The following is a 22,803-nucleotide window of genomic DNA, read 5'->3' on the forward strand; positions in this document are numbered from 1 at the left end:
GCAGTTATGGATTAGAGCAGGACACTGCAAACTTTTTCTGTAAAGGCCCCGATAATATATTTTTTCACTTAGTTATCTTTTTTTTTATATATATAGTTTTGCCTGGCCAGATAATATTTCATATTTTGAGAGCCATATGGTCTCTTTTTGCAACTGATCAATTCTGCCAATATTGCAGAATGCTAATCTACTGATGCTGGGTTGTGGTGAAGGAAAGTACAGCGTTTATTGCAGGGTGACAAACAAGGAGGATGGGCAGCTAGTGTTCAAAAGACTCATATTCCCCAATGGCTTTCAGTGCAACATTAGGGGTGAGGGTCCCAGGGTGTGTGATCAGCTCCTGGACATTCTTCTGATTGGTTAGTGGTGAGGTTAACTGGGTTTCAGGAATCTCAATCATCGAATCTCTGGCTCCAGCCAGTCTATGATCTAGCATTTGCAGTCAGCAGTTTCCATCTGGTGGGGGTCCTGGTTTCTGTGAAAACAATTTAAGAATGTGCATCAGCAGTGGATGAGGGCAATGTTTTCTTAGCAGAAGTCAAAGGTTATCAATCACCTTAGGTACTTTTTCCCCCAATTTTATTTGTGGTAAAATACACGTGACAAAATTTTTCATCTTAACCACTTTTAAGTGTACAGTTCAAGGGTATAAATACAATCACAATGTTGTACAACCATCAAAAAAAAAAGAATGTGCATCAGAGGTTACCTATATCCCTCAAGGAGAAGATAGGAATCCTGTAACTCTTTTTATGGCTGACCTATTGTTTATTATTACTTTTCTTGCTTGACTGCTTTTCCATTTTTCTAAACATTAACTGCTAGAGTCTTTTCTTTAGAACTCGGAAAGGCCTAGGAGACTAAAGCGTTTTTCACAAGCAAGAAGCCAAGAACACAGGATCTGTCACTGGACCGCCCCCCCACCCCTCACCCCAGGGTCCAGCTCAGTTTCACCGGCTGCTTACTAGCTGTGTATCCTTGGGCCTCTATGGGCGTCAGGTTCTGTGTCACTTTCTAAGATTGCAGCGCGGTTAATAAGGGCTGACGCGTGTTGAAGTGCTTTGTAAACGGGACAGAAACAAACCAGTCTTTGCCGAAGTTATGGTCACTGCAGCTCCGCCGGTTCTGGTCCAGCATCCGGCGCGCAGGCGCGGGTAGGGCGGTGCAAGCACAAGAAGGGCGGGTCGCACAGCGCAGAGCGCGCAGCCGCCGCACATAGGGTCAAAGGCGGCGCTGTCGCCCTGGCGACCGTTTCCCAGCTCCGTGGCGCCGCGAGCTAAGCCTTCTTCGGGAGAAATACGGGGGCCAAGAAGCTTAGGCCATGTCGGTCGCCGCATCCTTCTCGATGCGCACGTCCTTCTCTGCGGTCGAAGGGTTGCCTGAGACTGAGAAGAACGCTGGGGAGTCCGAGAATACCTATATTCTGCGGCCCATTTTCCAGCAAAGGCGGGTAGCAGACGCGTTGTGGCGTGGCCGACCTGCGAGACTGCAGCTTCCCGCAGGCACAGCTTGCCTGATAGCCGGGGCGTCCGGAAGGAACCCGCGGGTGACGGGCGGGGTGGGGCGGGGCGGGACGGGAGAGAGGGGGCGGGGCTAGGAGGGGAGGGGCGGGGCTAGGAGGGGAGGGGCGGGGCTAGAGACAGAGTGGCGGGACGGGGAGGAGGCCGGGTTTTGCCGGGGAACCGGCGACGGAGGAAGGGACAGGACCGGGGAAGGAGGGGCTGGGCGGGAGAGGGTGGGGCGCTGTTCTCCTTGGGCTTCCAGCTGCAGGGGGCAGCAGAGGACCAGACCTGCGGTTGCAGGGTTAACGCGCCGGGAGGTAGTCCCTTAGACAAGCACAGTAGGGATGGTTGACTCTAGGAGATCCAGAATGTGGGCACAGAGGAATTGAGATAGTTGCATGGCAGAAAACAAGCGGCTTGCATCGAATGCCATTCAGCCCTGTTTCGAGGGTTACTGTGTGCATACGTGTGCCAGAAAGCGCTTACTCTTCAGCAGGGCGCGAGACCTGTATGCGTACAGTCTTACCCAAGTAGCATCTGGAGGCTTTTGGCCTGCCACCCTAATACCTTCCCAGAATTAAGGCACAACGTCTCCTGCAGAGGACAGTCAGTTAGGGCTGTAGGATCTATCACTAACTTCATTTTCACAAGATTTAAAAAAATAATTAAAAAAATGACTTTCCCAAGCCCTTCCTCTGTTTTTTGAAACTAGATTCCTGAATCAAATGCTTGGCAAATACTAGAACCCAGGAACTTTAGTTATAATGTGATAAAAAATTTCATGTAGCAGTTTCCTGGTGGGTAGAAGGGACATTAAAAAAATAGTTCAGTTATCTCGGTAAAAGATTCTAAATACATAGAATGCCATTCACCTGTGTTTCTGTTGTAAAACAGAACAAGGTTAACAACAAATATATGTTATGTAGGAATAGCTCTATGAGATTATTTGTGACTCGTTTGAAGAAAACTTTTAGCATTTTACTGAGAGTGGAAAAGGCTTAAGGGAAGAGCCAGCTATAGTATGTTTGTTAATAGGAAGACCACATTTTGAACAGATCAAATCCTAGAAATTTGTCCATGATTCTAAAGTTCGCCTGTGAGAATAAGCAAGCAAGAGACTAAAGAGAATACTGTTAAAAAGAAATAAGAGGCCGCTACTACTACCAGATATTAAACCACATTATAAGCTCAAAACTTAAAACGTTCTGGTAACTTGGCACATGATAGACAAATCAGCTGATAGAAGCCCAGGGGCTTCCCTGGTGATCCAGCGGTTAAGACTCTGCGCTCCAAATTCAGGGTGCCCGGGTTCCATCCCTGGTCAGGGAACTAGATCCCGCATGCCACAACTAAAGATCCCGTATGCAGCAACGAAGATCCCATGTGCCACAACTAAGACCCCGCACAGCCAAATTAAATAAATAAATAAATATTAAAAAAAATATATATATATATAGCCCAGATAAAGGAACCTAGTGTTGTAATATGTAATAAATACAACTAAAATGCTAATAGTATTGTTAGGGTGGTGAAATGAGGGGAGACTTTTTTCTCTGTCTTCGTTTATTCAGTAATTAATTTCTTCAAAAAATATTGTCTACTATGTGCTGGATAGTGTTCTAGGAATGGGGATATAACAGTGAACAAAACAGATAAAAATCTCTGCTCTTTGGAGCTTGTGCTCTAGCTGGGTAGAAGGACAACAAACAAGATAAATGCCTAAGTGAACCATATAGTGTATCAGATAGTAATAAGTACCGGGAAGGGAGATATAAAGTGGTAGGAGGGTGGTCTGAAGTTTTAGAGAGGGTGGCTAGGGAAAGTGACTTTTGAATAAAGACTTGAAAGAAAGGAAGGAGCTATGCATATAAGGAGAGGAATTGAACTTCAGGCAGAGGTTAACAGCAACTGCAGAAACACTGAGGTTTCCATGCCTGGTGTGGTCAAAGAACATAGGGAAGGCCAGTGTGGCCTGAGTGGAGAGAACTAGGGGCAAAGTAGGAGAAAACAAAGTCAGAGAGTTTGGTAGGGTAGATCATATGGGACCTTGCAAGTAACAGAATGTTGCTTTTACTCTGAGTGAGGTGGGAAATATTTGGGGTATTTTGAACGGAGGAGTGTCATGATCTGACACGTATTTAATAGCACCAGTCTAGGTGCTATGTTGAGAACAGGATTTAGGGGCAAAGGCAGACACAGAGAGACTTGTTAGGAGGCCATTGTAATCCAGGAAAGAAGTAATGGTAGTCTGGAGCAAGGTGGTGGTAGTGGGGTGGTGAGTGTGATTGAATTTTAGATTATTTTGAAGGTAGAACTGATAAGATTTGCTCATGAATGGGATGAGGGCTGTGAGAGAGAAAGGCAACCAAACTGACACCAGGGTTTTTGGCTTGAGCAGCTGGAAGAATGGAGTTACCATTGACTGAGATGAGGACCTTGTTTTGGGGAGAGGAGATGATCAGAAGCTCAGTGTTGGATGTATTAAATTTAAGTTGCCTGCTAGACATCTGGATGGAATATGGGTGGGAATATGTGGTCTGAAGTTCAAGGGAGAGGCTGGAGATATAGGTTTGCAATATGACTTGTTTTCTTAATTTGTTGTTATTACTTTTATAATAAAAAATATGAAAAAGAAGGATTAAATGGTTGTAATGACAAAAAACTGGGGGAAGTTAAGCTGTGAAGGTAAATTAGGGTTTTGGAATTACCAACTGGATGTTTCAAACTGTTTCATTTAGGTTCAGACCCTCTGTGGTTAAAGACTGTATCCATGCTGTGCTCAAGGAGGAACTGGCAAATGCTGAATACTCTCCAGAGGAAATGCCTCAGCTCACAAAACGTTTATCAGAAAATATTAAAGATAAATTAAAAGGTAATAGTGGTGGTAATTGGAAACGACTTGTTCCTTTCAAACATCGAATTTTACTCATTTGTCTCCTTCTTTATTTTTAAATAAGGGACATAACTGTGGATTCTATTAAACACAAATTTTTCTTCACTGTCTAGTCATCTCAATTATTTGGTAACTTTTACTCATGTAGGTTTTTGTAGATGGTGGGAAAGAGCAAAGGTGTGAAATACCTAGTTGTACCGAACTACTATCCAAGAATTCCCAGTATGCAGAAAGGCCAGAAAATACAGGGGCTCCTTTCCCCCATAATTTTTGGTTGTTTTTTCTACCAAGATACCAAGGACTCAGCCTCCCATCAGTACCCTCACAGTCTGACCTCAGTGCATCTCTCCTGCCAAATCCTTAACTACTTGCCCTACTCAGCACTCCACTCCTGCTTCACTCTACATCTGCAGAGCAGATCTTGTGCTTTTCTTCCCTGTTCTTTGTCTTTCTACCTCTCTCAGTCTCTTTTGTTAATAGTGTTATACAATCTGAAAAGTCCCTTCTATCTACCCTTTAAAAATTTTTTTAAATTTAATTTTATTTTTTTGGCTGCACCACACGGCTTGTGGGATCTCAGTTCCCCAACCAGGGATTGAACCTGGGCCACGTCAGTGAAAGCCTGGAATCCTAACCACTAGGCCACCAGGGAACTCCCTATTTACTCTTTTTTAAAGATTTTTTTTGGAGGGAAGAAATGTCTTTGTAATCATAATACATTTTCATTGTAATAAACCTGGACAATACACATAAAGTGTTTTTTTTAATGATATAAAAGTCTGTTATCCATGGTAGTTACTATTTAATACTTTGATGTATTTTCTTATTTTTATTAATATGTTTTAATTTTTAGAAATAAAAAATATAGAAAAATACTAAGAAGAAAATAGCAATTCTATTTCCATCATCCAAATTAACTGTTAGTATATTAGCATTTTTGTTTTCAGATTTTTAATGAAATTCACTATTAAATTATTGTAAAAAAATACATGCTTGTTATAAAAAAATAAAGTGTAGAAAAATAATTAAAATTAGAAAAATCACTCCAAATGCCCCCACCCATGAAGAATCATTAATATTACGTGACCATCATACCAGTCCTCTTTTCTATGTATATATACAGATAAATACTTTAAAAACAATGGTATACTATAGACTATTTCCTATAGTGTTATAGCATTCATTCTATATTTAAATGGAATGATTGCCCACTATTTAGTCCTTTCACCATGCTATTTCCATTGCTGAGTTCTTTTTTCTGGTTCAATTCTTACCTGATGAGATTTTATTGTAAGTTTTTTCAGGAAGGGCTCAGAAATGCTGTATTCCCTGGATTCTTTCATGTTTGAGAATGCCTTTAAACGAGAATATATTTTGGATGAATATAATATTTTGAGTTAATTATTTTTTGAGAATTTTATGGATGTTGCTTCACTGTCTTCTTGCATTGAATGTTACTGTGGAGAAATCTGAGGCCAGTCTGACGTTCTCTGCAGAAAGAATCCTGTCTCTAACCTTGATGCTCAGTAGTTTTTCTAGGGTATGGCTTGGTATTGAGCATTTTATGTCTGTTAATCTGCGGATTTTATTTTTTCCATATCAAGGAAATTTTCTTGTATCTCTGAGTACATTTCCAGTTCCATTTGTTAGATTATCTCCTTTAGGACACCAAATACTGATGTGTTGAATCATCTCTGTCTTCCACATCTATTATCTTTGCCGTAATCTCTTCCTTTTTCTTTGGCGTATACTTGTGATCACCTTGTCAGTATTTGTTTTCATTTGTGTCTGTCTTGTCTCTTGCCATTTTTTAAAAAAAATATTTATTTATTTATTTTTTGGCTGCATTGGGTCTTCGTTGCTGTGCGTGGGTTTTTCTCTAGTTGCAGCGAGAGGGGGCTACTCTTCGTTGTGGTGCGTGGGCCTCTCATTGCGGTGGCTTCTCTTGTTGAGGAGCACGGGCTCTAGGCGTGCGGACTTCAGTAGTTGTGGCTCGCGAGGTCTAGAGCACAGGCTCAGTAATTGTTGCGCACGGGCTTAGTTGCTCCGTGGCGTGTGGGAACTTCCGGGACCAGGTCTACGAACCCACGTGCCCTGCTTTGGCAGGCGGATTCTTAACCACTGCGCTACCAGGGAAGCCCCTTTCTTGCCCTTTTTTTTTTTTTTTAAATGCATTTTCTTTTTTAAAAATTTATTTATTTATTTATTTTTGGCTGTGTTGGGTCTTCGTTTCTGTGCGAAGGCTTTCTCTAGTTGCGGCGAGTGGGGGCCACTCTTCATCGCGGTGCGCAGGCCTCTCACTATTGCGGCCTCTCCCATTGCGGAGCACAGGCTCCAGACGTGCAGGCTCAGTAGTTGTGGCTCACGGGCCCAGTTGCTTCGCGGCATGTGGGATCTTCCCAGACCAGGGCTCGAACCCGTGTCCCCTGCACTGGCAGGCAGATTCTCAACCACTGCGCCACCAGGGAAGCCCTCTCTTGCCATTTTTAATTGATTAGTTCTGCACTGATATCATGTGAGTATTCAGTTTGTTTCCTAGGTCTATAATCTCCCCTTTCATCTTTCTGTTGTTTTGTAATCTGATTGAGTTCTTATTTTACTGAATTTGTGGGCTTATGTTTTTCTATATTATGAATCAGTTGTGAGGAATTTCTCTTTGTTCCTTGATTTATATTATCTCCTAGGTTGAGTTTTTTGGTCTTTTAAGCAGTACGTTTCTTTTCTTGTTATTCTTTGGTTTGTTTTTGCTGTTGTACCTTTGCATATTGCCATTCAGCTTCTTTTAATTTTGTTCTGATGTGGTGTGGGTGATTTTTTTTTTTTTTTACTCTCCTCCCACTGTATCTGACTATTTTATTTTATTAAAAATTTTTTTTATTGAAGTGTAATTGATTTACAATGTTGTGGCAATCTCTGCTGTACAGCAAAGTGACTCAGTTATACACATAGAGACATACTTTTTTAAAATATTATTTTCCATTATGGTTTATCACAGGATATTGAATATAGTTCCCTGTGCTATACAGTAGGACCTTGTTGTTTACCCATTCTATATATAATAGTTTGCATCTACCAGCCCCAAATTCCCAGTCCATCCCTCTCCCTCCCTCCCTCCCCCTTGGCAACCACAAGTCTGTTCTCTATGTCTATGAGTCTCTTTCTGTTTTGTAGATAGGTTCATTTGTGCCATATTTTAGATTCCACGTATAAGTGATATTATATGGTATTTCCCTTTCTCTTTCTGACTTACTTCACTTAGTATGATAATTTCTAGTTGCATCCATGTTGCTGTAAATGGCATTATTTCGTTCTTTTTTATGGCTGAGTAGTATTCCATTGTATATATGTACCACATCTTCTTTATACATTCATCTGTTGATGGACATTTAGGTTGTTTCCATGTTTTGGCTATTGTGAACAGTGCTGCTGTGAACATGGGGTGCATGTATCTTTTTGTATTATAGTTTTGTCCAGATATATTCCCAGGAGTGGGGTTGCTGGATCATATGGTAATTCTATTTTTAGTTTTCTGAGGAACCTCCATACTGTTTTCCATAGTGGCTGCACCAACTTACATTCCCACCAACAGTGTAGGAGGGTTTCCCTTTCTCCACACCCTCTCCAACATTTGTTATGTGTAGACTTTTTAATGATGGCCATTCTGACAGGTGTGAGGTGGTACCCCATTGTAGCTTTGACTTGCATTTCTCTAATAACTAGTGATGTTGAGCATCTTTTCATGTGCCTACTGGCCATCTGTATGTCTCTCTGTATTAAGGTCTTCTGCCTATTTTTCAATTGGGTTATTTGTGTTTTTTTTGTTGAGCTGTATGAGCTGTTTGTATATTTTGGAGATTAAGCCCTAGTCTGTCACATCATTTGCAAATATTTTCTCCCATTCCATATGTTTCTTTTTGTTTTTTTATGGTTTCCTTTGCTATGCAAAAGCTTGTAAGTTTGATTAGCTCCCATTTGTTTATTTTTGTTTTTATTTCTATTGCCTTGGGAGACTGACCTAAGAAAACATTGGTATGATTTTTGTCGGAGAATGTTTTGCCTATGCTCTCTTCTAGGAGTTTTATGGTGTCTAAGACTATTTTATTTTTCCCTCAGAACTGTGTTTTAAGTGATGGGCATTTAATATTCTAGCCACATTTCTAAAGCATGGGTATGAGAAAAGGAGGAAGAGGAATGGGTAGAGAAAGGAGGAAGCTCAGCTGAGCTGTGTGCACTGTCTTTTAAAAATAACTTGGGCTCTGTCTCCTTCTGAGATTTTATTAAGTATAATGAATTAGGGTTCATGTCCCACAATGGAAGGGTTCCTATAAGTGTTCAGATTGTTTGCCTAATTTACTGTATAATCCTGGAGCTTTTACTTTCATCAAAAAGAGTTGGCTCTGGGACTTCCCTGGTGGTACAGTGGTTAGGAATCTGCCTGCCAATGCAGGGGACACGGGTTTGAGCCCTGGTCTGGGAAGTTCCCGCATGCCGCAGAGCAACTAAGCCTGTGCACCACAACTACTGATCCTGCACTCTTGAGCCCGCGAGCCACAACTACTGAGCCCGCGTGCCACAACTACTGAAGCCCACGCGCCTAGAGCCCATGCTCCGCAACAAGAGAAGCCACCGCAATGAGAAGCCCGCGCACCACAACAAAGAGTAGCCCCCACTCACCACAACTAGAGAAATGCCGTGCACAGCAACGAAGACCCAACACAGCCAAAAATAAATAAATAAAATAAATTAATTTTTATATATATAAAGAAACAAAATAAGACTAAATTAAGAGAAAGATTATTTTTTTAAAAAAAGGGGTTGGCTCTGTCTCAACTTTGCCTGTTTCACTTTTCTTTTCTTCACTGTTTCCCCTATTCCTTGGTCAGAAAGGAGGGAAGATAAAGATGCCCATTCAGTTTTCTGTCCCCCAGATTTGGTGTTGGGGAGGATTTTCAGGATTTTGCTGTTTTAGCAGTATAGTTTTGGGGGAAGCAGCTGAGTTGTCCTAGGCCATGCCAGTATTCTCCAGAATCTTATGGTTTATTTTCTATCTTACTGAACAGCTTGCGTTTTTCTAAAGATCACATGCTCCGTGTCTTTGCATATGCTATCCCCCTCCATAGAATGGAGAAACATTGTCCATCTGGTAAATTCTTACTCGTCTTTCAGGACTCAGCTCACTTATCGCATCCTCCAAGAAGCCTTTTCTGGTCATCCCTTCCCCATTGCCCAGTCAAAGGGAGGAGCCATTCAGCTCTGTGCTCCAAATGTACCTTATACATGCCTCTCTTTCAATTATTACTATATTGCATTTTCATTTTATTTACCATGTTTGCCTTCCCAACTACTATGAGTTCTTTAAGGCAAGAAGATCATCTTATTTATCTCTGTATCTTGAGGGCCTAGCTCATTACCTGACAGAGTAGGGGAGAAAGGAAGGAAGCTAAGACCTACTGAGAGACTACTATGGAAGAGAAATGGGTAGAGACAGGAGGCAGCTTGTCTCATGTAACCTCACAACACCCCCAGGAGGAAGGCAGTGATATTCCCATTTAACAGTTGAGGGAGACTTAAACGAAAAAGTTAAATAACTCGTCTAAAGTTACACACTTACTAAGCTTATGGTTAGAATTTGTCCTCAAGTCTGACTCCCAAGCTTATAACCATACTCAGTAAGTGCTTGTAGACTGAATGCTTATGTTCATTTCTAGGCAAATTTGCCTTCATTAAGTAATTTTACCATATATTTGCTTATAGATAACTTTCTTATTTTTTCTTTCCAGAAATGGGATTTGACCGATATAAAATGGTGGTGCAAGTAGTGATTGGAGAAAAAAGAGGGGAAGGTGTATTGTGAGTAGTTGGTTTTTCCTTCTTGTTTTTATTTTTATATATTTCTTATTGGGTGTTCATCTTCTCGACAATCCAGTAAGATAGTGTCTTTGCAAGAGTGAGAGGAATGGATGGTATAATAAAATGCAGCTGTGAACTGAAGAGATCCTGGTACTGAGCAGCGAGGTTGACAGTCTGGGTGAGCTCCATGGGGTAACTCACTTTTCATAGTATCTGTAGGTTAGTACGTCTTTCAGGGTTTATGTATATATGCTCCCAAAGAGAGTGTAGGATTATGTATATATGTTTCCTCCCATATTCCTTGTTGCCTGGTTTTTGGTCCTACCATCCTCCTAAATTAATATCTTTAAAGTTGTCTGAGTGACAATTTTCATAGCTATTGTTATTGGCCTGGGCTTCTGTTTTTTAAAATTCACTCTGGTTTTTTTGGCCCCGATGTCACTTATGTAACTTGTTTCTCTTCTATTTTTCGAACTGATTATTCTCTCCTAAACTGGTTCTTCTTTCTCCCCTACATCCCCAGCTGTGAGCTTTCTTCAAGGCTCAGTTCTTATTCTTCTGCTCTTCTGTGTGCTTTTTCAATGAGCTCATTCATTCTCATTACCTCAAACCATCATTCCTGTATTGGCAAGTTCAAAATCTGTATTTCCTGTCTTTTCCTGTGCCCAAGTGTTAATCTCCTGTTTCCCTTTGTAAACAGTGCCTAGTCCAGTATTTTATAGGAAAGTATGAAAATATTTGCTGGATGAATAAAAAAAAATACCTTGTAGATACTATCACTGAGAATTTTCACTATAGAATGTTTGCTTGGGAAGAGAATGCAGATTCTTTCTGGTGTCCAGTCCCCTTATTTTATGATGACACTTATGAGGTTCAGCATGATTTGCCCAAAATTCTAGATCTGGCTGGTGTCAGGCTCACTAATAGAGCCCAGGCTTCTGACTCCTTGCACAGTGCTCTTCACCGTGGTGCCCTCTACCATTCGGTCAGAAGGCTTCAGGAGAGTTCTTCACCACAGAGAAACTTAAGAAATACTTACTATTCTGTCATCTCAGAGTCAACGTGTTCAAATAGAGTTGCATATTTCTTTTCCCTTCCTCTCCTCAAATAAGCCTCTCATTTTCATTTCTCTGTCTCCTGCCTTGTTACCAAGATTCCAGTGACTCAGGCTTAAAAGCGTGGAACTCTCTTTTATCTTATGTAGCCATTACTCTCTCTCATTGCACGCACTATAACCTGGATGCCAGGGTTGCTTAGCAGCCCCTTATCAGCACTTCCAGACTCTGATCTCTCTCCTCTGCAATTCACAAAGCAGACCAGTCTCCCAGAAGTACACCCTCACCTCCTTTTCTTAAACTCTACAGAGTTTATTTCGAACCCTGTATAGTATAAACTCCTCAAACTTGTCCTGACTGATTTTGTTAAATGTGATCAGGTTAAACTCTAAAGCATGGCATATAAGGCCTTCCCCACTTCCTTTTAAAACTTTTATCATCTAAAATTTCAGGCATATGAAAAAGTACAGGGACTAATGAACTCCCATATGCCTATTACTTATCTTTAAGGTTATTAACACACACCCATGTTGTTTCATTTATACCTCCATCTACTCTCCCTGACCCCACCCGATTATCTTGAAGCAAGTTCTAGTCATCATATCATTTCATCTGTAAATACAACAGTATATATCTCTAAAATATAAGGGCCCTTTTCAACATAATAAAATATCACATGTAAATATTGAAAATCCTTAATATTATAAAACATTCAGTTAGCTTTTAATTATTCCCAGTTGTCTCATATATACATGTACATGTATGTATATGTGTGTTTTTGTGCATGTGTATGTGTATATGTATTTTTTTTACAGTTTGTTCAAGTCAGGATACAGACAAAGTCCACGCATTGCATTTGGTTGATATGTCTCTTAAATTTCTTTTAGTCTGTCATTTTGCTTCTCCTCCCTCCTCCCCTTTTTTTTTAACCTTGCCATTTATTTGTTGAGGAAATTGGGTTGTTTGTCTTGTAGAGTTTCCTACATTCTGGTATTTGAGGATTGTATCCCCATGGTATTGTTTAGTACATCTTCTAGCTCCTGTATTTCCAGTAAATAAGTAGTTACATCTAGTCTTAATCAGTGATAGGTTTGAGTTTTGGGCAAGAATAGTACATAGGTGTTTAGTATACATTCTATTGCATCTTATCAGGAGGCACATAAATGTCTGGCTGTTCCTATTTTTATTGTTAAGATTGATCATGGAGTTCAGATGTTGTTGGATAGATCCATCTATTATAAAGTTCCCTATCAGCTTTACCATTAATGATTTTAGCATCTGTCCTAGATCCATTATTCATCACAGGTTACAAGATAGTGATCTTCTATCATTGTTCTTTATTTATTAGCTGGAATTCTTCTATTAAGAATGACTTTTTTTCTTTCATTTGTTTCATTACAATGAGATACAGTTTGTATAGGAAAGGAGGGATAAATTTACCTATTTTCAGAGTAATGAATTGGTTCCCTAGCATCCTCCCAAGGTTACCAATGAGTTTTTTTCTATCCATGAACCCATGGTTTTAAATATATGTGATGTGTTTAAATCAGTTGCAGTTAGTATCTTCACTGAAGCTCAAATTGTCCCATCTTTGGCCATTGGTAGCTTCTTCTTCCCCTCCCCTCCCCTCCCTTCCCTTTTCTTCCTTCCCTTCCTTCATTCCTTGTTTTTTTTTTTTTTGTAAAAACACAGACACTTTATTTCTTTTCTCAAAACACACCAGATAGGAGTCCAAGCCTGGTGAGGTGCTTCACTGCTGTCAAGGATATAGGCCCTCCTGTCTTGCTCTGCTGTGTCCTCATCTGCATGGTTGAAGATGGCTCAATACTACATTTATTTACATTCCTTAAGGGAAAGAGATAGAAGGAAAGCATATATGCCTTTCCATTTTCAGTACTTTAAAGATGTGATTACATTGTCTTCTGATTTCAGTTGGTTCTGTTGAGAAATCAGCTCTAAGCCTTATTATTGTTCCTTTGGAGGTGATGTGTCTTTTTTCCTAGCCACTTTAAAATGTTTTTCTCATTGCCTTTTTACTATAATGATATATGGTTTTCTTTGTATTTATTCTACTTGGGGTTCTCAGGGCCTTTTGAATTTGTGGGCGCTTGAATCTGTTTTGTATCAGATTGGGAAAAGTCTTAACCATTATCTTTGTTTCTTTTTTTTAAATAAATCTTTTAGAATAATTTAGATTTACAGAAAAGTTGCAGAGATAGAACAGAGAGTTCTTAAGTACTTCACATCCAGTTTCTTCTATTATTAACATCTTCTATTAGTATGGTACATTTGTCACAATTAATGAACCAATATTGATGCATTATCATTAACTAAAGTTCATACTTTATTTGGATTTCTTTAGTTTTCACCTAATGTCCCTTTTCTGTTCTAGGATCCTATCTAGGATACCACATTACATGTCTCTTTAGTCTTCTGACTAAACTGGTACATTCTGGTATTTGAGGATTGTATCCCCATGGTATTGTTTAGTACGTCTTCTAGCTCCTGTATTTCTAGTAAATAAGTAGTTAGATCTAGTCTTAATCAGATCTAAATCTGACAGTTTCTCAGACACTCCTTGGTTTTGATGACCTCAACAGTTTTGAGAAGTACTGGTTAGGTATTTTGTAGAATATGCCTCAAATGGGATTTGTCTGCTCATGATTAGTTTGGGATTATAGGTTTTGGGGAGGAAGATCACAGAGGTAAAGTGCTGTTCTCATTATGTCATTTCAGGGTACATACTGTCAACATTACATATTACTGTTGATGTTAACCTTGATCCCTGCCTGAGTAGTACTTGTCAGGTTTTTCACTATAAAGTTACTCTTTCTTCCCCTTTCCATACTGTACTCTTTACAAAGAAATCACTATGTGCAGCCCACACTTAAGGAGCAAGGAGTTATGCTCCACCTCCTTGAGGGCAGAGTGTCTACATAAATTACTTGGAATTTTTCAGCATAAGAGATTTGTCTGTTCTCTCTCATTTATTTATTTATTCAGTCATTTATTTATTTCAGTATGGACTATGGATTTTTATAATTTGGATTATAATCCGGTACTACTTTATTTATTTTGTTGCTCAAATTGTTCCAGCTTTGGCCATTGAGAGCTCTTTCAGCTGACTCCTGGGTCCCTTTCACATACCCTACTATTGTGGGTTTTTTGAGCACAACCTTATTTACTGGCACTATAAGATGCCCCACCTTATCCATTCCCTGCCCCAGCCCTAAAATCAGCCATTTCCCTAAGGAGCCTTGGTTCATTGTATGGGAGAATGGCATTAGAAACTAAAATCTGGGTGCTATATATATTGCTATTATCTTTTAAAATATTACCTGTGCTTCATTTGCTCTCTGCTATCCTTTATGGACTCCAATAACAAGTATTTAGATCTTTTTACTGTAATTTATGATGCTCTTTTCTGAATTTTTGTTTTTTCTCTCTGTGCTTCAGTTTGGATATTTTTCTATTGACCTGTCCTTCAGTTCACTAATCCTCTTTTCCATTGTGTCTAATCTGCTATTAAACCCACCAACTGAATTCCTAATTTGTTATTATATTTTTCAGGTCTAGAATTCCCATTTAATTCTTTTTTCATAAAACTTTTTTTTTGTAGATTCTAATTGTATATTGAAATTCTTTATTTTTTATCTATGTTCTCCATCCTCCCTCTCTCCTCCTTTTTTGCATTTTGGTCATAACAGTGCTTACCCTAGTATCTGGATCACATGTGAGCCTGTTTCCTTTGATTATTTTTTTGTCTTGTTAATCTTTCATATGGCTCTGTCTCTTGGCATGCCTAGTTTGAGTCCTGGACATTGTGTTAAAAAAAAAAAAACTGTAAAACTTCCAGATAATATTATTTTCCTCCAGAGAAGTTTAACCCTTTCCTTTATAATTCAGGTAGAATATGGGCTACTTACCGTAATCCAATCAGATACTGAGCTGAGTTGAGGTTGGGTTGCTGATTTGATAAGTCTCTCTCTATCTTTAGCTCTCCCTTCTGTCTTGAATGTAGCCCTCCAGATCTTTCAACCAAGAACCTGGAACCCCAGCCTCAGCAGGTACTGACTTTTAGTCCTTGTCTCCTCAGCATTAAACTATTCTTCATTTCAGAGGCTTTTTCTTTAATGAATTAGTTTCCTTAAAAAGCAAAAATATATTATTTTACAGTTCTAGAGATCAGAAATTCAGAATGGGTTTTGTTGAGCTAAAATCAAGGTGTTGGCAGGACTGTATTCCTTCTGGAGGCTCTGGGGGAGAGTCCATTCCCTTGCCTGTTCCATCTTCTAGAGGCCACCTGCATTCCTCAGCTCATAAAACCCTTCCTCCATCTTCAAAGCCAATAACATTGCATCTTCAAATATCTCTTGATTCTGACCCTCCTGCCTCCCTCTTTCTTTTATAAGGATCCTAGTGATTACATTGAGCCCACCTGGATAATCTCTCCATCTCAAGATCCTTAGTTACACATCTGTAAAACCATTTTTGCCATGTAATATAACATATTCACAGGTTCTGGGGTTTAGAACATAGACATATTTGGTGGGGGGCCATTATTTTGCCTACCACACATAGCTTTTTAGGTTCCTGCTTATGTAGTTTCAGAATTCAGCACACGTCTTGAGAGGAAACCTACTATGTGACCGGCTCAGTTCTACTCTCTCCTTTTTCACACGGATCTTGGTCCCTCAAGCCTCCAATTTTATCCCCCCCGGCCCTGCAAGACTGCCAGCAGTCCTGCTGGTTTCTTTTTCCCTCAGTAATTGGTCCTCTACCTGGGCAGAGCCCAGGCTCTCAGCCTCTAGCTCTGTGCCCAGAGCTGGCAAATGCCCCAGGGAGAACTTCGCTGCAGAATATCAGCTTACCTCATGTGGTTCACCTCTCTGGAATTTTGGCTCCCCTAGTCCTATTTGCTTCAGCAGCTCTCTGATTCATTTTATTCAGTATTTCTAATTGACTTGGTGGGAGCATTGGCCTGCTACAAAGTGTTCCATCATTATTTCTTCTAAGTCTTTTGACATAACTTTATCAATATAAATATATATACACATATGTGTAAAAAATATATATACATAAATGTGTGTATGTATATATTTAAATATAACATTCTTTTAAAAAAATATTTATTTATTTATTTGGTTCACTGGGTCTCAGTCGTGGCAGGTGGCCTCCTTAGTTGTGGCGTGCGAACTCTTAGTTGCAGCATGCATGTGGGATCTAGTTCCCTGACCAGGGATCGAACCCAGGCCCCCTGCATTGGGAGTGCAGAGTCTTAACCACTGCGCCACCAGGGAAGTCCCTATAAAATTCTTTTTGATATAGCCCAGGGTTTTGATATGACCCAAGTGTCCCAGGTTTATCTTGTACATTTACAGCCGTGGCCCTAGAATTGGCTGTTTCTCCAAGGAGCTCTGGTTCCTTTTATTGGGAAATTGTGTAAAGAGACCACAATTTGAAAGCAAGGATTGTGTTTTATGCATCTTTGTATCATTTGCACCTAGCACTTTGCTCGTATATAATACTCAACAAATACTTATTAAATACATTTTTATATTCATGCTTTCACTTGGTTCTGCTCAGCTTAAGCACTACTTCCTTCATGAAATCTTCTTTGGCTTTTTCTCCTCTCTAAATTCTCTAAAAGTCTTCAGCACTTCTACAGATTTAATTCAACTATTGTGCAACTTGGACTTGAAGGCTTGATCTAGATAGATATTATAGTCCCTTTTAATCCTAATAACCTATAAATCAGCACCAACAATACATTATCTTATTCTTTTGGTGTGTATTAATTTTTTTTCACCTATTTAAGCTGAGAATTGTTTGAGGACAAACCGGATTTTACTCTTTCTGGACAAATGGTACTTGCTAAATAAATACTTGTTGATTGATCAGTTAAGTAGATTAATTTTATTTCATACTGTTACAGTTTGGAAATAGGTGGAACTTTTTTGATTTAAGAATGTGTGAAATATTAGGCTGGGGGGAGCTCTTCTATGTAAAACTAAAAAAAAAAAAAAAAAGTCTTTTAAAATTAAACCAATATAGCATGGTGTATATATACCTTTCTCTACAGACTTGAGGCTGAACTGCCTAGATTCAAAGCCAAGCTTTGTCACTTACTATATAAATGACCTTGGACAAGTTTACTTAACTTCTCTGACTCTCAGTTTCCATGTTTATTAAATGGATATAATAATAATGCCTATCTCATAGGATTGAGTTAATATATGTAAAGCTCTTAGACCAGTGGGGCTCAAAGTAAGTGCTCAATGTTAATGATGAATCATATACATACATTTAATTTAAAAAAATTTAAAATTACTTTTTAAACTTAACATTATATTGTGAACATCTTTTCATGTTCTTAAAGTTTTTTTTTTTTTGTAAAAAATACCTTTAATGGCTGCATAGAATTTCATTGCTAAGAAATACCTTAATTTTGTTTACCAATCCAATACTTCTGGGTATTTAAGTTGTTTCCACTTTTAAATAGGCTTTTATTTTTACTGACATTTTTTCTTATCCAAGAACTGGGGAGAGGAGAATGGCTAATTTTAGAATTTAGAGGTAGTATAGCATCCTCTAGAGATAATACTGGATTTAGAATTAGTTAGAAGATTGAATTCTAGTTCAGAGTTTGCCCCTTTCTTCTCTGTGACTCTATAAAATGATCAGGTTGGACTAAATAATTTGTTGGGTCCTTTCCAGACCTACCTTCTCATATTATTGTGCAGGAATTGAGCCCATTTTAGCCATAAGTCGTAGGTATTATTTCCTCTAAAAGTCACACATAGATATCTTACCTGAAATAATCTATAACAGAGCTTCTCACCCAGACTACCAGTGACTTCAGCCATCAGGCCATCAGGCAGCCATCAGAGTCTGAGGCTGCTAGACCCCTGGGCTGGTCACCTCCAGCTGAAAGCAGCCTTATCTATGACTCCAGTCCCTTCTAGTTTACCCAGTATACTCTGCTGTACAAATATGATCTTCTGTATGTCATCTCGTTCTGTGAAAAGGTTTGGAAGCACTGATGTATAACAATGTATTGGGGCTTCCCTGGTGGCGCAGTGGTTGAGAATCTGCCTGCCAATGCAGGGAACACGGGTTCGAGCCCTGGTCTGGGACGATCCCACATGCCGCGGAGCAACTGGGCCCGTGAGCCACAGCTACTGAGCCTGCGTGTCTGGAGCCTGTGCTCCGCAACAAGAGAGGCCACGATAGTGAAGAGGCCCGCGCACCGCGATGAAGAGCGGCCCCCACTTGCCGCAACTGGAGAAAGCCCTCGCACAGAAACGAAGACCCAACACAGCCAAAAATAAAAAAAAAAAAAAAAGAATGTATCAAGGAAAACTTTTGCTTGTGGCAGATATATATAGTTCAGATCCTTGTTATATTGTTAATTCTCTATTCTTTGACTTTTTAGCATGGCTGCTCGCTGTTTCTGGGATGCTGACGCTGACAACTGTACTCATGATGTTTTCATGAATGTAAGCCTATTTGGAACCCTTTTTTTCCTTTCTTAAGGTCACGTGGGCATTCCAAATCAAATCACTTACTATTTGTTAAGATGTGAGGACACTTTATTTATTTATTTATTTTGGCCGTGCCACACGGCATGTGGGATCTTAGTTCCCCAACCAGGGATTGAACCCGTACCTCCTGCAGTGGACCGCCAGGGAAGTCCCTGAGGACACTTTAGTTTTAGACATTTGTCTGAGACTTCTTCTGGATAAGATGATTTTACTGTTCGTTTGTGTTATTAAAGCAGAAACCTAGAGTGCTGCTTATAGGCAAGGATACTTTATGATGTAACTCTTCACAAGTTTGAATGTGGAAATCGCATATTATTTATTTGGTGCTAATAGACATATAGCAGTTTGCTAAGCTGCAAAGAAATTTGGGTGGCAGGGATTCCAGGAGCAAAGGTGATTTTCCTTTCAGTAATAAAATTAATTACTTTATCTTAAAGCTATTTCTCAAAACGAAACAAAAGTAAAGAGGAATTTTTAAAAAGAGGTTTCATTTAAACATTGGTATGTTATTGACATGAATGTCATATATTTTAATCATATGTTGTTATTTTGTACTTGCTTCCAGAAATATTCCCATCTTCTATCCAAATGCTCCCAGGCTGTGAATTAGTAGAGTCAGAATTAAAGTACAGTAGAGTAGAAAAGAACTAGATTGGGTGAATTAGGAGAGAGGTTCCATTTCTAGCTCTGTAACTTTCTAATTAAGTGACTTTAGGTAAATCATTGAACTTTTCTGTGGTTGTATCAGTAACACTAGGAAGCTGTACTAGATTTTCCTAAAGACTGGCCGTGGCTGCCTAAGAATAATTTGAGGAACTTGTTTAAAATACAGATGCTAAGGCTCTGCTCAATAGATTCTGATCAAACAAGCCAGGGGTTGGATCAGTGAATCTGAATTTTTAAAAAAGTTCTCCACATGACTATACTTACTGCCAGGTATGGAAGCTGCTTGTGTAGATGATCTTAAGGTATCTTTCAGCTCTAAAATTCTATGGTCCTACCAAAGTTTTATTTTATGCTCAACTGCCCTAGGGATCAAAGGCTGAACAGTGGGAAGTACTATGTAAATCTTCATTTATCAGCTTTCTAGGGGAAGGGTAAATAAAGCCCAGGTGGTGGTTTTTCCTGCTTTTTGGAGTTAAAACTGCGTATTTCTCTGAGTCCTTATATAATACAGTTCATTCATTCAACAAATAATTCTGAGCTCCTATTATGTGCCAGCTTCTGTAGTGGCCTTATATATATATATATTTTTTTTTAAATAAATTTATTTATATTTTTATTTATTTATTGTATTTTTGGCTGCATTGGGTCTTCGTTGCTGTGCGTGGGCTTTCTCTAGTTGCGGTGAGAGGGGGCTACTCTTCGTTGTGGTGCGTGGGCCTCTCATTGCGGTGGCTTCTCTTGTTGTGGAGCACGGGCTCTAGGCGTGCGGGCTTCAGTAGTTGTGGCTGCTTAAAAGATTATCAGGATCAGGTTTTAGAATACAGGATTAGTTGGGGCGCTGTCTAAAAATAATTTTTGAAAGCCTGGTCTAGGTTGCTGAGTTAGTCTACTGTATCTTTAGTCCAGTTTGTTGAGTGTTTATTTAGGCTTCATTTTTTAGAACTTAAAGTACTTTATTTGGGAGAAGATCCCAGGAAGGACCAATAGAAGATGAGGAAATGAGAGAGGGGAGAGAAAAGCATATACTATTGAGCTGATAATTGCTGTGGATAACCAGGGCTCAGTCCTGATGGAGAACTCTGGGTGGCATTGTAAGAACAGTGCCAGTCAAAGTGGGGTCCACAGACCAGTGCCAGTCTATGAACTGTTTGTTATAGGTTCTCAACAAGATAAGTACATAAATTATGTGTAAGGGTTTAGAAACGCTCATGGAATTTGACAAAGTAATTTTATGTTCATTGAATCTAATAAGAAGTTTTGGTTATATTTGTATGTTTCTTTTTTCATTTCATTTTCTTATTAATTTCTGTTGTATTTTATGAAAGTATCAGTTCATAAGGGATTGGCAGTTAAAACAAACAAAAAAATAGGTTCCTCACCACAGATAGCACTGTTTGAGAACACAGCTCACAGTAATCCCATCCAAGGAGCCAGGGAACTGGGCTAACCACAGAATTTGCTTTTGGTTAATAATCGGGTACTTGAACTCATATTTTCTCCCATCATTGCCAGGCTGGAGGTGAGGTTGGTGAGTTAGGAGTTGCTGAGGCAGGTGGAACTCCTGTAATAAGTACCTAGAAAGTGTTTTAACAAATTTAACTAGGATCTGGAGCACGTTTTGAGATTCTGAGTTAAAAGATGGACAAATGAATTTTATCAATTAAGAACAAACAACCAGATATCATTTGTCCTTATCCAGAATTTATGACAAGGTGCTGTATTTTCGTTATCTGTGAAATTATAATAACCTTGTGTTGGGTAATGCATTTACTCCAAGAAACTCAAAGCATTTTAATTATATTATTTCTTTGATAAATCAGGAAAAACAGGAATACTTGTTTTACGAATAAACATTACATAAAGTACATTAGTTTGCATTTTATTTCTTCATTCAAGAAATCTAATTCTTTACTCATCCTACCCTTTTAGCAAGCAATTTTGTAGCTACCCTGAGGCAAGCAAATTTATAGTTATACTCTGGAAAACCTGTTTCTTAAAGAAGGGAGAGAGTCTTCATGATTGAAAATTGGTAAAGATCTGAGATGTTAATTTCACGTCTGTGCTGCCCTTAGTCCTTCATTAGTACTAACATTCTGGATTTGTGTGTTTGTTTTCTGTTTTGTTTGTTTTTTTAGGACAGTTTATTCTGTGTTGTAGCGGCATTTGGCTGTTTCTACTATTGAATCTTTGAAAGCTGGAAAAAGATATGACCATGAAGAAATATAAAGTTTTTTATATTGTTAAATATCTTGACAAAATAAAGTTGGCAGTTTGGCAACTGAGTCTGTTGAGTTTTAGGCCTTATATTTTAATGTTTTGATTTCTTTATAACATGTTATTACATTTGGAAGGTAGAGAAAAAAGTAGGGAAAATTCATAATTCAATTGTTCAAACATAACCAGTGGTGTTTTTTTTTTTTGCAGGGTTAAAAAAATCATGTATATAATTTTGTAACCTGATTTTTCACTTCTCATAATGTCATGTGCAATTTTTTTGCCATTTTATTTGATTGCAGTTTTCACTAGCATACTTTAATAGTTGTACTTATTCCATTAGGTTATACACCATTGGTTATTTTTGCCATGTCCTTATTGAGGGACTGATTATTTCTAATTTTTCGCTATTATAAATAACACTGAGATCAGTTTATTTGTGCATAAAGTTTTTTAGCCTACATGTTTTTTTTTTGGAAATGAGGAATATCAAATAATATATTATTAATCAAACATAACTACAGTGAATTCCCATATAGGAAATATTAATATCACCTTATAGCAATTATAGGAAAAGAGCTTAAGGAAATTGGAAAACTCCAGTTTCTTAAAGACAGTTTTGTCAAAAAAGGTTGGAGTTTACTCTCCACATGTCAAGATGCTCCTTAGGGTCAATATGCAGTGTCCTAAGATCCTCTCAGATGGTTTCAACCTAATCATTGCCAAGACACCATCATGGACAGAGTTGTCTGTAGACCATCAAGCTGGTGAGGGTTACCAGGTTCTGGGTAGGACAGGCTCTTGCAGGTACAGTGCACACACATGCATATGGAGTTCAGGTAGGACACCAGCTGCTCCACCAACTACAACGTGAAAGGCCCTGTATGGAGGGCAATGTGATCATACTGTTGGAATCAGAGCAAGAGGCTCAGAGACTATGTTGATCCTGCTGAGCCCTGGATGTCTGGGTCAAGCACTTAGCCCATGTTTAGAATCAAACTCGTTTCAAGAAGCAGATCGGAATAACTCTGTATATCATTCTTCATGGTGAATTATTGGAAGCATTTCCTTTAAGATCA

At 39.0% G+C, this 22,803-nt stretch overlaps 1 protein-coding gene and 1 long non-coding RNA gene across 3 annotated transcripts; one reads left to right on the top strand and one right to left on the bottom strand.

The window, feature by feature from the left end:
* Positions 1-201: 201 nt before the first annotated feature.
* On the bottom strand, positions 202-1,077 carry LOC137766368 (uncharacterized). The gene is made up of 2 exons (XR_011074308.1): positions 966-1,077; positions 202-475 (listed from the first exon to the last, which is right to left on the bottom strand). It is a non-coding gene; the product is annotated as an uncharacterized lncRNA (long non-coding RNA).
* A 114-nt stretch (positions 1,078-1,191) lies between these two features.
* Positions 1,192-21,793, top strand: DYNLT2B (dynein light chain Tctex-type 2B). 2 transcript variants are annotated; one of them, XM_068546524.1, is made up of 6 exons: positions 1,192-1,446; positions 4,241-4,374; positions 10,176-10,245; positions 15,298-15,367; positions 18,736-18,799; positions 21,646-21,793. In XM_068546524.1, exons 1-5 carry the CDS (start codon positions 1,322-1,324, stop codon positions 18,763-18,765), a joined length of 429 nt encoding a protein of 142 aa, XP_068402625.1. In that variant the 5' UTR covers positions 1,192-1,321; the 3' UTR covers positions 18,766-18,799; positions 21,646-21,793. The 2 variants fall into 2 exon arrangements, with proteins under 2 accessions (XP_068402625.1, XP_068402624.1); XM_068546523.1 differs by lacking the exon at positions 15,298-15,367 and having other exon boundaries at positions 1,195-1,446.
* Positions 21,794-22,803: the final 1,010 nt, after the last annotated feature.

This window comes from Eschrichtius robustus, chromosome 6, assembly GCF_028021215.1.
Source record: "Eschrichtius robustus isolate mEscRob2 chromosome 6, mEscRob2.pri, whole genome shotgun sequence".
Classification (NCBI taxonomy): domain Eukaryota; kingdom Metazoa; phylum Chordata; class Mammalia; order Artiodactyla; family Eschrichtiidae; genus Eschrichtius; species Eschrichtius robustus.

Bases quoted from the DNA above. Each gene is read 5' to 3' on its own strand.
- DYNLT2B (XM_068546523.1), top strand. From the start codon at position 1,322: ATGTCGGTCGCCGCATCCTTCTCGATGCGCACGTCCTTCTCTGCGGTC. The intron at 4,375-10,175 runs GTAATAGTGGTG...TTTTCTTTCCAG, and splicing joins TATTAAAGATAAATTAAAAG to AAATGGGATTTGACCGATAT. The intron at 10,246-18,735 runs GTGAGTAGTTGG...TTGACTTTTTAG, and splicing joins AAAAGAGGGGAAGGTGTATT to CATGGCTGCTCGCTGTTTCT.